The sequence below is a fragment of the Synchiropus splendidus genome, chromosome 19 (genome assembly GCF_027744825.2).
Source record: "Synchiropus splendidus isolate RoL2022-P1 chromosome 19, RoL_Sspl_1.0, whole genome shotgun sequence".
In the NCBI taxonomy this organism is placed as follows: Eukaryota; Metazoa; Chordata; class Actinopteri; order Syngnathiformes; family Callionymidae; genus Synchiropus; species Synchiropus splendidus.
The window spans coordinates 17,925,735-17,941,210 of NC_071352.1; the positions used below are offsets into that span (position 1 = coordinate 17,925,735).

The 15,476-nt window shown below is 47.2% G+C and overlaps 3 protein-coding genes across 9 annotated transcripts; 1 reads left to right on the forward strand and 2 right to left on the reverse strand.

The window, feature by feature from the left end:
• Positions 1 to 151: 151 nt before the first annotated feature.
• LOC128750527 (uncharacterized) lies at positions 152 to 2,014 on the reverse strand. The gene is made up of 5 exons (XM_053850708.1): positions 840 to 2,014; positions 676 to 759; positions 463 to 612; positions 316 to 390; positions 152 to 247 (listed from the first exon to the last, which is right to left on the reverse strand). Exons 1-5 carry the CDS (start codon positions 1,164 to 1,166, stop codon positions 152 to 154), a joined length of 732 nt encoding a protein of 243 aa, XP_053706683.1. The 5' UTR covers positions 1,167 to 2,014.
• A 334-nt stretch (positions 2,015 to 2,348) lies between these two features.
• LOC128750611 (trichohyalin-like) lies at positions 2,349 to 13,207 on the reverse strand. Of its 6 annotated transcripts, none has more exons than XM_053850913.1 (15): positions 12,951 to 13,207; positions 12,430 to 12,523; positions 12,188 to 12,265; positions 12,062 to 12,118; positions 11,806 to 11,873; positions 11,531 to 11,696; positions 11,376 to 11,473; positions 11,057 to 11,305; positions 10,893 to 10,968; positions 10,488 to 10,561; positions 10,303 to 10,415; positions 4,126 to 10,148; positions 3,895 to 4,032; positions 3,768 to 3,824; positions 2,349 to 3,675 (listed from the first exon to the last, which is right to left on the reverse strand). In XM_053850913.1, the coding sequence occupies exons 2-15, from the start codon at positions 12,496 to 12,498 to the stop codon at positions 3,412 to 3,414; spliced, it is 7,530 nt and encodes a 2,509-aa protein (XP_053706888.1). In that variant the 5' UTR covers positions 12,499 to 12,523; positions 12,951 to 13,207; the 3' UTR covers positions 2,349 to 3,411. The 6 variants fall into 6 exon arrangements, with proteins under 6 accessions (XP_053706888.1, XP_053706887.1, XP_053706890.1 ...); XM_053850912.1 differs by having other exon boundaries at positions 12,810 to 13,207; XM_053850915.1 differs by having other exon boundaries at positions 11,057 to 11,248; positions 12,188 to 12,268; positions 12,810 to 13,207.
• A 64-nt stretch (positions 13,208 to 13,271) lies between these two features.
• Positions 13,272 to 15,454, forward strand: nme3 (NME/NM23 nucleoside diphosphate kinase 3). 2 transcript variants are annotated; one of them, XM_053851167.1, is made up of 5 exons: positions 13,272 to 13,595; positions 14,433 to 14,563; positions 14,631 to 14,732; positions 14,843 to 14,955; positions 15,023 to 15,454. In XM_053851167.1, the coding sequence occupies exons 1-5, from the start codon at positions 13,403 to 13,405 to the stop codon at positions 15,138 to 15,140; spliced, it is 657 nt and encodes a 218-aa protein (XP_053707142.1). In that variant the 5' UTR covers positions 13,272 to 13,402; the 3' UTR covers positions 15,141 to 15,454. The 2 variants fall into 2 exon arrangements, with proteins under 2 accessions (XP_053707142.1, XP_053707143.1); XM_053851168.1 differs by lacking the exon at positions 13,272 to 13,595 and adding an exon at positions 13,794 to 14,316.
• Positions 15,455 to 15,476: the final 22 nt, after the last annotated feature.

Here is a 15,476-nt window from a genome sequence, read left to right on the forward strand (position 1 = left end):
TTTCAAGTCTGAGCTTCACCTCTCAACCACACCACCATCTGCTCTTCACAGGTTACAACCGCAGACAGAACACACTTTTATTATAACTTCAATAAAATACAAATAAATAAATAAATACTGGGGCAATAAATAAGTCGCGGAGACGAGCGCGTCACTGTTTGAAGCAGCGGTGGTGGTGACGGAGGGCGGAGTTCAGGACCCTGTAGAGATCTCGTCTCAGAGCCGACCAAGCGCAGTGGGCCTTGTCCTGCCAGGCGACACCACAGTCCACCATTCAGCACCTTCAAACACAACCTTTTCACAGCAAGATCTTACCGGCTGCAGGAGATTCAAGGTCACGTTTGCCAGGTACGAATCCAGAAGAGGGCCAGAAGAGAAATCCCCAGGCAGCTGCCACCATTTCACAGCCGTCAATAAACCCATCGTTTCCCACCCAGACCCTCTGTGCGTTGGGCTACTCACACATTTGCCTTCCTTCAGCAGTCGGTGATTCGTGAGCTGAAATTCGTGAAATTTCTGTGAGTTCCAAATGTCCAACCCTGGTGTCACGTTCCTGAAGACTTTCTCAGCTCCTTCCAGGGATCGGTGCACCAGCAGAGAGACCCGCTGGCACTGAGCACAGTACAGTTCCGGGTTACTTTGGTGGGTGAGGCCATGCTGGTCAGGAGCACTCACCTGGTGGACTGATGGACGGGTCAAGTTCATGTCAGGGAAGGACATGTTGCTGTTAAACGGCAGGCAGTGAAGAGGAAACGAACCCTGCAGGGAAGGGCCCAGACTGGTGAGACAAAAAGAGGAGAGAAGAAGAAGAAGAAGAAGAGGAGAAGTCAGACACTCACCAGGGCATGGAGCTGGTTGTGGGCCTTCAGAACCAGATGCCCAGGGAGCCAGCAGGCTGGGTGGCTGGCCACCAGGATCTGGAGGGTGCACAGGTGCAGGAGGATCAAGTGTGAAGACATGACAGTCGAGGCGACGCAGATCCAGAAGTCACGCTGTGAAGTAAGTCCTGTAGACGCTGAAGAGGAGCTGGTGAAAGAGTGAGGAAACCACAGGCTTCCAGTTCTGAGTGGGTCTGCGCTTCTGCCGGGTTCGAAGCTCGGCCCCATCTTTAAATGATCGACAGAGAATGAAAGCATCAAGATTGACTGAAAGTGGGAAATTTCCATTTTCGCTTTCGCACTATTTGGAATTGGTTTATTTCTGAAACATTTTTCTCAGAAAATCAGCGGACCAAATCTCGGTCACTGATTCATCTACTTGCCACTTCCATTCCAACGATTCCGATGACGAGGCGGTGAATATCGGTGAGTTTGACGACAATGGTGGCGATGACGAAGGTGACGACCGCAACGATCCGCCGAACAAAGGAAAGTTCGTTGAGATGACTTAAGGTGGTTATTGAGTGACGTTCACCAGGAAATATTATTAGACATAGTTCATTACTTGAAGTGGAGTTTGGCGCAGAAGTTCCCACACATTAAATTGGCTAAACTTACAGCTAGTTCGCTGCCAAAAAATAATATTCATAAAAAATATATCAATTACAAAAACTGACAATTCAATTGTGCTTGTTAGTTTGTTTTCATTTAAATAAGTAGGTTATTGTGAAACAAATTTAAACCAAGCACGAGTCACTTACACACAAGTTAATACTCATCAAACACTCCTTCTAATCCTCCAGCAGTTCAGTTGAGGAGTGTGGATTTATTTTCCTTACCAACAGACACTTATTGATGCTAAGACCTGCTGATGGATCAAAACATTAACATTTCTGGAATTACTTCAATGAATAGAACAGGAAATATTGATGATGCCACGTGTAGTAAGTGCTGTCGCCTCATGGTTCTAAGGTTGTCGGTTCAAATCTGGCATGAGGCCATGCATGAGAAACAAAAAAAACAAACGTTCTGACTCACACTTTCTTCTACAGTGTGAGTTGTATTGATGCACCATTGTCACGATGATGATGATGATGATGAGGAAGCTATGAAGATGACGGTCAGAATATAAAGCTTTTAATGAACATGCTGAGAGGTGGATGTGTGGCTGCAACCCACGCCCAAAACCCTCACTGTGGCCTCCAACCACAACCAACTTCAGGACCCGCAGATGCCTGAGGGAATCAAAACCATGATGTCATCCCTGTTTCGCTTCACTTTTGTAACAATGCAGAAAAGAAAGTTGGCAGAAAATAGAAAACGCAGGCAGGAAGTGTTGGTGACATCAATCATTGTCAAAAACCCCACAACTGTAACGGATTTCATGAGCCAAGCTCATATATACACACATATATATATATATGTATATATATATATATATGTATATACTGTATAGAGATTCATTTACAGGTTTAATCGAGCTTTAGATAAAAAGTGTCTCGTGGTTAAACAGACACGATGAAACAAGACCTATTGGTCTTTGAACGCAGCATCTCTGTTTCTCTGAAGCTCCGAGAAACATTAGTTTATATCACTTTTTGTAAGATTTCTCCTTCATTTTTTTTATATGATTTTTTAAAACATGAACCGTTTGGACAGGTGTCCAAAAATGTACACTATATTCTGATGTGTTTAGGAACAAGTCATCACAAGAAAACAAGACAAGGAAGTGCAAGGTTTTTGGTTTTTACTGTGGAGATAAAGACACTTCCTGCTTTAAGCAGTGGCCTCTGTAAACATGAATAGCACCTAGTGAGTTAGCCGACACATGATTCCTCCAGATGGAAGCACAATATAGGCTTTGTCACGAACCTAAAGGTTGGAAATAATGCCTAACCCTAACCCAGAAAAGAGCGGGGGTTTTTTTAGCATACAAAGTTGTGGTGTGGAAGGTAATACAACATCAGATGTTCAACCAGGAGCAGGATCCATGACAGAAGGGTCATCATATTCAGGTCATGCACTTCACACTGAAGGTCCACTCAAGCCTACAAGCTTCCCAAAATATTCCAAGTAAATGATGGAGAAATTGTGTACATGAAAGCTCCAGACATGTTTAATCAATGTGAAGAAAACACACACACACACACACACTTGTTCACCAGCCTGCAGCACTTGTGTCTGTCAGGTGTATTTTCCTAAACACTGTTGTCACCCAGATCAACCGGGCTCATGAGCTTGTCTGAAGAACCTCCATCCGAGCTGCCATGTGAACAGAAACACTGTGCACTGGAGTTTATTCCCAGGACTGTCAAATATAAAACACCCAATATTTACAACATTGTCGCACCACACAGTAACTAATAAACAAGTTAACCTGGACCGGCATGTGGTTCCAAGACGATCAGTGCTCAGATTCGTAACACATTTGTAACAGTCTGCCACGGCTCCAACGTGCACTTGAGGGATGGGACCACTATGATCAAACAGACCTTTTCTTCCTCAAAGTTTCAGGTCTGCTGTTGAGTCTCCATCAACTTCTGCGGTCATCCTCCCGCAGGCTTTGGTCCAGTCTGTGCGTCTCTGACTCCAGGACGGACACAATGGGATGAAGAGTGACGATGGAGAGCGAGTCTGCCAATTCCTGGCGCAGAGAGAGAAGGTGGCCGCTCTTGCCGCTGCTTTCCTGGATAAACACTGCCCTCTGCTGGCTATCCGCCGCCAGTAGTAGCTGAAGCTGACTCAGCGTGTCCTCGAGGTCCATCACACGGACTCTCAGAACCTCCTGGTCTGCAGACTACGCATATGCAAATGTACTTCTTATGATGCTATAAGAATTTGCGTGCTAGCTTCAAACTAACAGACACACACAGGCACGTGTATACAAACCTGAAGACCATTTGTTTTGCTGTTTCCCTGTCGAAGAGTAAGACGTTGCAGCTCAACCTGATCAAGAAACACATGTGCGTGTGAGCGTGTTCATGTTCGCGTGCGGGACACTGTGAAGGTCGGATACCTGTCGAAGGGTGTCCCTCAGTGTGCGTCTCTCCGACTTCAATTTCCCATTTTGATGCTTCAGACTTAGGTTTTTCTTCATGGCTTGACTGTACTGGAGCTCAAGTTCAGCCACCAGGCGGAGGAGATCCAGTCGTACCTACCAGTCAACACAAAGAGTCACGTTACCGTCGTCGACACACAAAGAAGGGCAATGACAATCTGGAAGGGCGGGGGCTAACTCGTACTCTACCTGATCCTTCTGGTTCTCCTCAGGCCCCTGTTCAATCATTTTCTCTTTCAGCCTGGCCAAGTGTTCTTCTAACTCCATCCACAGAGTAGCTCGCTCCATCCATTCCTCCGTTCCTTTTTGCTGCAATGCTTCCTCCTCTCTCTCTCCCAGGTTCGCTTCTCTCAGGTCTGGTTTTTGCTTCCTCTTCACCTCTGAGCGTCTCAGCTGGACTTCATCTTCTAATGTTCTCGCGGCTTCTCTTTGTCGTCCCGCCCTGTCACGCTGCTCATTTTGGTCGAGTCCGGTCCGGATATTTTTCCTCTCCTCGTGGATGCTCACCAACACGTCAATCACTTTTCTCCATCTGGCTTCCATTTTCATTTTGGCGTCCCATTCCTCCTCCCACCACTTCTCTAACCTCCTGTTCTCCTCACCAGGATCATCTATTCTTTTCACATCCACCTTGCTCATTGGCACATCCTCCGGTCTTCCAAGTTGAGCTCTCAGCTGCCGCACAACCTCATCTTTCTCTTTCAAGAGGCGGGAAAGTCTAGAGGCCTCGCGGTGGCTCAGCTCGGCCTTTTCCATCCATGCACTTCCATCCCTCCTGTCCAAGACTCTGCTTAAAGGATCAAAGTTGCCCTGCACCATACGGGCCTTTTCTTCATGTTGTATCCTCTCCCATTCTCCATCGAGCCTTTGTGACGTTACTGTCATCCCCCCCTCTTGACCAAGTGGTTTTATGTCGGCTGCCTTCACCTCCACCACATCATTTGTCACGGTGCCGAGTTGGGGTGTGTTCAGGAGTCGCTCTTGTGGAGTCACCTCTTCTGTCAACGGAATATTGTCCTCCATCTGTCTCAACCGTGTGTGTGGAACCTCTTCCTCCTCTTTTCCTTTTAACATATTCACCTGCGCATCCCCTGTCACTTCCTGTATAAATGCCTCACTTTCTTTTCGTTGCTCCTCATGCCGCCTTCCCACGTCTGCCGTTTTCCTCAACATCTCTTTTGGCTCTTCGGTTGAGACCCCACCCATCTGTTTTGTCTCTTTCCTACTCCCCTCCCTTTTCTTTATGGGTACTTTGACATCGCTTAGCTCCAACTTCCAAGTCTTCTCGTCTTCTCCTTCTTTCACCATCATTTGTATCTTTTCCTTCAATGTATCTCTCTCGATCCACCACCAACCTTCTTTCTCCAGCATATCCTGCCTGAACTCCTCCATCTCTTTTACCAGGTTTTCCTTACTTTCCTTTAACTCATCTATTGCATTGAGATACATCTTCTCCTTCTCTTTCAATGCTTCATTCTCTCTTTGAAATGTTTCGTTCTTACTATTGATGTCCTTCACCTCCTTCTCCAACGAGACCTGCCTTTCCTGGGACAGTTGTCTCTCTTGCCCTAACACTTCCAGCCTCTCGCTCATCTCTTCCCTCTCTCTCTGCCCCGAGTCGTCCTTGCTCCGAGAGCTTTCCTTCATACAGAAATCTGCATTCCCATCATGCCACAATTCCCCTTTCATCTCAAACTTCTCAAACAAGTTCTCATCCTTCTTGAACCTCTCCCTCTCTGTCTCCCACAAATCCTCCATTTTCTTAAACTCCTTTCTCTCTGTCTGCCACAAGACCCTTTGTTCCTTGAACTTCTCCCTCTCTCTGAGCCAGAGACCCCTCAGTTTTTCAAACTCCTCTCTCTCTTTTTGCCACAAATCCTCCTTTTTCCTGTACTCATCCCTCTCTCTCTGCCATGAGTCCCTCTGTTCCTTGAACCCCTCTGACTCTGTCTGCCACAAGTCCTGCTTTTTCTTGAACTTCTCCATCTCTCTTTGCCAAAGACCCCTCAGTTTGTCGAACTCCTCTTTCTCTTTTTGCCACAAATCCTCCTTTTTCTTTGACTCCTCCCTTTGCCTTTGCCATAAGTCCCTGTGTGTGTTGAAGTCTTCCCTCTCAGCTTGCCAGGAGTCCTTCTGTTCCCTGAACCTCTCCCTCTCTGTCAGCCACAAATCCTCCATTTTAGTAAAATCGTCCTTCTCCTTCTGCCATGAGCCCTTCTGTTCCACAAACTCCTCACTCTTCCTCAGCCACAAGTCCTCCTTTGCCTTGAATCTCTCCCTTTCTCTCTGCCACATATCCCCCATTTTCTTGTACTCCTCTGTTTCCATCTGCCAGAAATCCTCCTTTTTCTTGAAATCCTCCATCTCTCTGTGCCATGAGTCCCTCTCTTCCTTGAAGTCCTCCATCTCTCTTAGCCATAGACCCCTCTGTTTGTCAAACTCCTCTCTCTCTTTTTGCCACAAATCCTCCTTTTTCTTTGACTCATCCCTCTCCCTCTGCCATGAGTCCTTCTGCTCTTGAAGCTCCTCCGTCTCAGTCTGCCACAAGTCCCTCTGTTCCTTGAACTCATCTCTCTCCCTTCTCCACAAACCCTCGTTTTCCTTGAACTTATTCCAGTCGGTTTGCCACAAATCTTGCTTTTTCTTGAACTCTACTATCTCCTGTTGCAACAGTTCCTCCTTTTTCTTCAACTCCTCCTTTTCTGTCAGCCAAGAGTCCCTCTGTTCATTGAACTGCTCCCTCTGTATTTGCCACAAATCCTGCTTATCCTCAGATGCCTCTCTCTTCCTGAGCCACAAGTCTTCTTTTTTCTTGAACTCCTCTCTCTCCCTTTGCCACAAACCCTCTTTTTCCTTGAAACCCTCCCTCTCCTCATGCCACAAACCCTCTTTTTCCATGAAACCCTCCCTCTCCTCATGCCACAAACCCTCTTTTTCCTTGAAACCCTCCCTCTCCTCATGCCACAAACCCTCTTTTTCCTTGAAACCCTCCCTCTCCTCATGCCACAAACCCTCTTTTTCCTTGAAACCCTCCCTCTCCTCATGCCACAAACCCTCTTTTTCCTTGAAACCCTCCCTCTCCTCATGCCACAAACCCTCTTTTTCCTTGAAACCCTCTCTCTCCTCATGCCACAAATCCTCCTTTATCTTGAACTCCTCCCTCTCTGTCTGCCACAAGTCCCTCTGTTTCTTGAACTCCTCTCTCTCGTTTTTCCACAAATTCTCCCTTTCCTTGAACTCCTCCCAGTCTGTCTGCCACAAATCTTGCTTTTTCATGAACTCTATCCTCTCCTGTTGCAACAAATCATTGTCTTTCTTCAACTCCTTCCTCTCCTTGTGCCATGAGTCCTTCTGTTCTTGGACCTCCTCCCTCTCCCTCTGCCACAAGTCCATCTGTTCCTTGAAACCCTCCCTCTCCTGTTCCCACAATTCCTCCTTTTTCTTCACACCCTCCTTTTCTGACAGCCATGAGTAACTCTGTTCCACGAACTGCTCCCTCTGTATCAGCCACAAATCCTCCTTTTCCTTAGATGCCTCTCGCTCCCTGAGCCACGAGTCTTCTTTTTTCTTGAACTCCTCTCTCTCCCTTTGCCACAAGTCCTCTTTTTCCTTGAAACCCTCCCTCTCCTCATGCCAAAAATCCTTGTTTTTCTCAAACCCCTCCCTGTCCGGTTGCCACAATTCCTCCATTTTCTTGAACTCCTCCCTCTCTGTCTGCCATGAGTCCCTCTGTCCCTTGATCTCTCTCTCTGTCTGCCATGAATCCTCCTTTTTCTTAGATGTTTCTCTCTCACTGAACCATGAGTCTGTCTGCTCCCTATAATCCTTCCTCTCTGTCAGCCGCAAATCCTCCTTTTTCGCAAACTCCTCTCTCTCCGTCTGCCACAAGTCCATCTGTTCCACGAAACCCTCCCTCTCCTTTTGCCACAAATCCTCGTTTTTCTTGAAGGTGTCCTTCTCTGTCTGCCATAAGTTCCTCTGTTCCTTGAATTCATCCCTCTCCGTCTGCCACAATTGCTCCTTCTCCTTAGATGCCTCTCGCTCCCTGAGCCATGAGTCTTCTTTTTTCTTGAACTCCTCCCTCTCCCATTGCCACAAGTCCTGCTGCTTGTTGAACCCCTCTCTCTCTGTTTGCCACAAATCCTCTTTGTTCTTGACTCCCATCACCGACTCCTCCCTCTCTATATGCCACAAGTCCCTCTGTGCCTTGAACTCCTCTCTCTCCCTTTGCCACAAACCCTCTTTTTCCTTGAAACCCTCCCTCTCCTCATGCCACAAATCCTCCTTTTTCTTGAACTCCTCTCTCTCCATCAGCCACAAATCCTCCTTTTTCTTGAACTCCTCTCTCTCCATCAGCCACGAATCCTCCTTTTTCTTAGATGTTTCCCTCTCACTGAACCATGAGTCTGTCTGCTCCCTATAATCCTTCCTCTCTGTCAGCCATGAATCCTCCTTTTTCATGAACTCTTCTCTCTCCCTTTGCCATGAGTCCAACTCTGCCTTCCACAAATCTTGCTTTTGTTTCAACTCATCCCTCTCCTTCTGCCACAAATCCCTATGTTCTTGGAACCTTTCCCTCTCTGTCTGCCACGAGTCCCTCAGTTCCTTGAACTCCTCCCTCTCTTTTTGCCACAATTCCTCCTTTTTCTTGAACTCCTCCCTGTCTGTCTGCCATAAGTCCCTGTGTTCTTTGAACTCCTCCCTCTCCAAGTCCTCCTTTTTCTTAGATGCCTCTCTTTCCCTGAGCCATGACTCCTCCTTTTTCTTGAGATCCTCTGTCTCAGTTTGCAATGAGTCCCTCTGTTCCTTTAACTCCTCCCTCTCCTGTTGCCACAAGTTCCTTTGTTCATTGAAGTCCTGCCTATGTGTATGCCACAAATCCTCCTTTTTCGTGACATCTAACAGAAATTCCTCTCTCTCTCTTTGCCACAAGTCCCTCTGTTCTGTTAGCTCATTCCTCTCCCTTTGCCACAAATCCTTCTTTTTCTGGAACTCCTCCCTTTCGGCCTGCCATAAATCCTCCTTTTTCATAGACGCCTCTCTCTCCCTCAACCACAAGTCCTCCTTTTTCTTGAACTCCTCTCTCTCTGTTTGCCAAAAATCCTCCTTTTTCTTGTATTCCTCCACCTCCATCAGCCATGAGTCCCTCTGTTCTTGGAAGTCTTCCCTCTTGCTTTGCCATAAGTTCTTCTCTTCCAAAAAGTCATTCAGCCTTTTTTGATACAGGTCCTCCTTTTCCTTGATGTCCTCCTTTGCAAGTTGCCAAATGTCCTCCTTATTCTTGAACTCTTCCCTCTCCTTCAGCCACGAGTCTTCCTTTTTATGGAGCTCCTTCAGCTCTCTTTGCAACAAGTCCTCCTTCTCCTTGAACTGTTCTCTCTCTGTCTGCCACAGGTCTTCTTTTTCCTTTAACTCATCCACCTCCTGGAGCCTTGAATTCTCCTTCAACCACCTCTCCTTTTCCCAAGAGTTTTTCTTCTCCAATTCTTCACTTTGCATCTTCCACAATTCCTCCATTTTATTGAATTCCTCTCGCTCCTTCTGCCACAAGTCTTCCTTTTCCGTAAAGCAATTCCTCTCTCTCTCCCATGAGTCCTCCCTCTGTTTCAACGTCTTGATTTCTGTCTGCCACACAGACTCCTTCTCCTTAAATTGGTCTTTTTCTTTTTGCCACAAGTCCATCATTTCCATGAATTCAGCCCTCTCTTTTTGCCATGAATCCGCCTTTTCCTTAAACTCCTCAATTTCTCTCTGCCATACAGTCTCCTCATCTTTGAGCTCCGCCATCTTTCTTTGCTTCGTGGCCTCCTTTTCCATGAACTGTTCCGGTTCTCTCTCCCGCAAGTTCCCCTTCTCTCCGAATACCTCTCTCACTCTGTCGTTTAATTCTTCCATTTCCCCTTGTATGGAGACATCCTTCTCATCCCCCTGCCCTGCCCATGAGTCTTTTTCCTCCTTGTAGTCCTCCTCCTCCATGATCGGCCACAAGTCATCCTCACTCCCCCTTTCCCATGTATTCTCCTTCAACAGTCCTCCCTCTTTTGGACGCATATATTCTTTCTCACTGTATTCCTTAAAGTCTTCCTGATGCACGTCCAACTTGTTCTCGATCTCCTCTGTCGTCCTCCATCTGGCATCAGTCCTCGCGTTCGTGTTGGACTCATGTTGGATGATTAATCGTGTGAGCTCCTTCCTCACCATTTCAAATTCACCTTAACACACAAAGGTCATGGGTAAAGTCATTTTAATTGACAAGTGTATGACAGGAGAAAGATATGATGTCATTGTGAGAAGTACTTTTTTTTTTATCCATGGCCTAGTGGGTGGCAAAACACAGACACACACTGTTATACAAACGTTGCTCACGGTTAAGTGTGACAGTGGACTCCTGCAGCTTCCTCATTTGACCATATAGCTGTTCACGATCCACTTCCTCCGGAGCCTGAAAAAAACTCGACTGCATTGAAGCCACCAGAGACCTGGACCAGAGTCGAAGCAAAAATGGGTATTGTTCACACAGACGTTATGATTCCAGGGGAGTCTTTGTTCACCTGAGATTCTCCAGCCTGTCGTGAAGTCTCTGGGAAGTTTCTGCGTTTTCTTGCTCGCCATCAACCTGTGAATCCTGGACCGTCAGAAAAGCTCAGTCCATTGTCTTGGACCAATTAGCCAGGTCCAGTGTCCTGTCTTTCAGGATCTGAATCTGGGCATTTATTTGATGCATGACTATCAGAAGTGGAGCTCTAATAAAAAAAAAGATTTAGTTCTGTAGAATAAAAAGGGCCATGGCAGTGCACTGAGGAGTCCTGTGGAAGTCTGAATGTAATGTAAAGGCCTCCCAGCTTTGAAAAGCACCAAATGGCAAGGGATTAGGTTTGCGGTGTATGGACAATATAAAGTATGACTCAGAGAGATAGATTGTTTTGGACAGACTGCCCATGAATTTTTATCTTTACCGTGTCCACACTAGCAGACTGATGTCTTCCCTCTGCTCCTTGTGATCTTCCGTCATGTAGCAGCAGACCAGCCCACCTGGAGAGAGATTCACCCAGAGTCCACTAATCCACTTTTGGTTGCCAGTTATGTTCCCTGGAATGTTAACCATCAAGAAGAAGCTCACCTGCCTGTGAGCTTTGAACTTGGCATCAACTCCTGCTGCACTTCAGGCTCCGGTTCCAGGTCCAGCGTCATCATGGGAACAGAGAAAGTGTCCATGGTGACAGGAGAGGCAGGAGGGGAGACAGAGATACCAGGTGGAGGCGAGCAAGAGCGGAAAGGAGCGAGTGTAGAATGGAGACAGGCAGAGTCCCAGCTGGACAGGAGCAGGGAGGACAGGCGGGAGAGATCAGCCCTCAGCAGCAGCAGCTCTCTGTAAAGCACGGCTGCACAGTGAGTCACTGACAGTCGTGGAGGTATCAGGCACGCAAGCGGAGAGGCACCTGTTCGCTGATGTTTTAAAAAGGTGACAGTGGCGTTTAAGATCCACCACAGAACCCTGGAGAGACTGAAGCACTGCTTTCCGATGGCCGTCTTCAGCCTGGACATGCGTACACAGTTAAAGACATGAGCACAAACATTAGTTACACAAGCCAACCTCTTGGTCTCTCTGCTGCTGGGGTGTTCTGATTTCAGCCGTTTCTATAACTCTGGACCAATCAGCCATCAGGTTCTGGACGTCCCTCCTTAAGGTCTGATTGGACTCTTTCGATTGTTGGAGTTGTTTCAAGAGAAGTGCGTTTGTTTTAGCAAGCTGAAGTGATCTGATGGCAAAAACAAGAAACATCTTTGTAAACACTCGAGCACGGCGAGGGTCGAAATATATTTCTGGGTGAAGAAAAATTTGGCAGAAACGAAGGTGCGCACACGCACCTGTGTTGTTCCTCCTCCAGGCGAGCCAGAGTGTTGTCCAATGAGGCGCTGCGTTCATCTTTGACCCGCTGCATCATTTAAAAAGTCACTTTAAAACTTTGGTTCGTTGACATACACAAGTCCATTGATGCCATACTCATGTCCAGACAAGAAATGAAGGCCTCCCTGAGATCACTTACACAAGTGTGGCATCTCTCTGACCTTCAGAAATTCAACCAAAAAAAATCCCTGTTTAACGCAGGTGAGGTTAGGTCACCTGATCATTGTTCAGCTGGAGGTTCAGACGCTCAACTTCCTCTTTATACTCCAGAACCTTGAACCGAAAATTGAAATTAGGCAGAGGAGAATTCAGAAATTGTGGCATGAGGATGTGACATGCCACCTTATTCTGGAGTCGGTGGAGAAGCAGAGCCTGTCGGGCCTCCCTCTCTTTGGCAGCTCTCAGTGACCTCCTCTGCTCCTGCTGCAGCAAGTGGTCATGTGAAACAGGCAGAGAGTGGATCACATGCTTGGAAATAAAGACCCACAACCTTTAGAGAATCCATTACAATGAGAACATATGTGGTTCAACAGCTGGTACTTGCCCCTCTCTTCTGCCAGCTCAAACCCCTGCATTAGTCCTACCTGCTCCTCCAGACGTCCCCTGGAATCCTGCATATCCCATACTTGTTGAGGAAGCTCCACTCGATCCATGCTGGCCACAGGGGGAAACACTTGTCTGAAGAAATGTGTAGAAACACGCGTTAGGAATCACAAACTCAATTAGTCACGGAATCGGGCTCAGTGTGGGTCAGGTATTTGTACATGGGGCATGACAACACTGACAATGTCCCGATGTCCAGAAGCCAGTTCTGTTTTGACTTCGACCAACGCTGAACTGGTTCTGCAACTGTTTAGTGAGACGGAGCAACAAGTTGCACGGTTGGAAACAAGCACCGACAGGAGTCGTCTCTCCCTTGAGAGACGGTCTTCCGAATCTACGGAGCAAGAGTTTGGAAACCCACCGCAAAGTCCTCGCTGGTCCAGCGTTGCTATTCAGTTGCTTGCTATGTTAATGTCTGGAACTATGTCAAACGTAAGTTTGATCCGAGGATGATCCTAGAACACGACAGACCACTCGACGAAGGGAAGAGCGCAAAACTTGCCTGTTGGGTATTTAGCATGGTAGGATGCTAAACTTCAGAGGGAAGAATTCAAAAACAGATCTTCTTCTTCTTTTGGTGGAACTTCTTTGGCGGTTTGCAACCAGATTGAAAGCGCATTACCGCCACCTACTGGAGCTTGACGTCAACCATTAATGCTCCCGCAGATGTCGTTCCACACGATATTGTCGTGCTTTATGCACGACATAAAGCATATGGTGTTCGTTTGATGTCTGTCATCGTCAGTCACAGTTAGTGGTTAAAACGTTAAACGTTGTAGTTTCATCCTCCCAAAACAGCCAGTATTGTGATCTCATTCCTAAGTGTAGTTTCAAAATAAAGGCCCTTTGAAAATACTCATAATACCTGTAATAATTCGCATGGTTTCACAATGATGCCACTACTTCAGACAGACAGTGAACCACCTCAAGAAAGCACACAAGACGTTTGCTGTCATGCCTATGTGCTGTTTTAAACTGAAAGCGATGGTATTCTACATTTCCTCTATTGTCTTGGAGCTTGACTCAGGACCCTGGTGGCCAGTACCAAGACGTACGTGCGTGATGACGTCAGCGCCCATGTGTTTCCGTCCTGAGGCCGCAATGCTGTGTCTAGTTCTGTCTTTATTCGCCAACCTCTTCCAGTCAGGTGAGAGGAGAGCGCTTTAAAGCGCGCTCGTTGATGATCTTCCGCAACCAACTGCGCGGGCGGTTGCGATCCTGCGCCACGTGCGAGCAGCTGCAGCTATCGATTAGCAACGGAAGCTAGAAAAGTTTACTTTTTAAAGTTTCACTTTCAACGATCCGTGATGATGATGGTTCGAACTGCTCTGTGTGAATGTTGTTTCGCTAACCCAGCAACTGCATGGTGTGTGTGTGTGTGTGTGTGTGTGTGTGTGTGTGTGTGTGTGTGTGTGTGTGTGTGTGTGAGAGAGAGAGAGAGAGAGAGAGAGAGAGAGAGAGAGAGAGAGAGAGAGAGAGAGAGAGAGAGAGAGAGAGAGAGAGAGAGAGAGAGAGAGAGAGAGAGAGAGAGAGAGAGAGAGAGAGAGAGAGAGAGAGAGAGAGAGAGAGAGAGAGAGAGAGAGAGAGACTCACTCACTCACTTATACACAACCAGCTAATCCCTGAGATGAACCACTCGTGTTGCGGCTGGCCTCGTTTATTTGACTCGATTTGCATGATAATTCGCCATGTTTTACTCACACTCACTTTCTGTTGATGTTCCTCAGCTCCATAGTAAATCGGAGCCAAACATGACGTGAATGCTTTCCATCCTTTCTTTCCCTTGATTGCGTCAGATTTTCATTTGAGTGAAAGTGTATTCGAAGGTAACCTCTCCAGAGTGGACAGGTGTGTGGAAACCATGATCGGTAAATATACAGAGGTGATGCCCACATATTGGGAGAAGATCATAAGAACAGCGGTAATGAAGTCAAGGCTGCATTTCAACTGGTTTGCGGTGTCACGGACTTCCTGACGCTTCCAGGCTGGACGGGTGTGAATGAGCGAACCTTCATCGCTATAAAGCCCGACGGCGTGCAGAGGAGGCTGGTGGGTGAGATCCTACGGCGGTTTGAGAAGAAGGGCTTCAAACTGGTCGGCCTGAAACTTGTGCAGGTGCGTGTGGATTTCTGATTTCCCTGAGAATGGTTTGATCAGTGGCTGCTGTGCATGTGTCCATCAGCCTTCGAAGGATCTTCTGACAGAGCACTACTGGGACTTGAGGAGCAGACCGTTCTTCAATGGACTGGTCAGCTACATGAGCTCCGGACCTGTTGTTGCCATGGTGAGTGGTTGTGACCAAAGTCGGTTTAGAAGCTCCTGGGTGGATAGCTTCGTCATGACTGGATATTATTGCTCAAAAAAAGGAAACAAATCTGTTTCCTGTGCGTCCAGGTGTGGCAGGGCTTGGACGTGGTCAAGACTGGACGCAAAATGTTGGGAGAGACCAATCCCGCAGACTCGCTGCCTGGAACCATCCGGGGAGACTTCTGTGTGGACGTGGGCCGGTGAGTTTCTGACACCTGGATATTTCCATGTCGCCTGTTTGGTTCTCATGTGTCAGCCGGCTCACAGGAACATCATTCACGGCAGCGACTCGGTGGAAAGCGCCCAGAAAGAGATCTCCCTGTGGTTCAGGCAGCAGGAGCTGAACTGCTGGGACGACAGCAGCAGCCGCTGGATCTACAACTGACTTTTGGTGGTACACACGCAAACATCATGACGGTGTCTTGGCGGTGGTTTACGTTTCACCTTCAGCAACTTCCTGCATTCCTCTCCTCAAATACCTCCTGGATCAAAGGGCCTTCCTGCAGAACACTGTTTACTTAATGAATAACAATCACCAACATCCAAAGCAGAACCAAGCTTTTGTACTTGTTTGTTTTGATCAATTCTGAGCTCGAGTACTTGAATAAGAAAATATTTTCTTAACATGACAAGTTTGTAAAACCACCCAAGGGTGTTATTGAATAGCACCACGTCCAGTAAAACCAATGTTTCTTATGATTCTGATGCTTTTCTTGACATA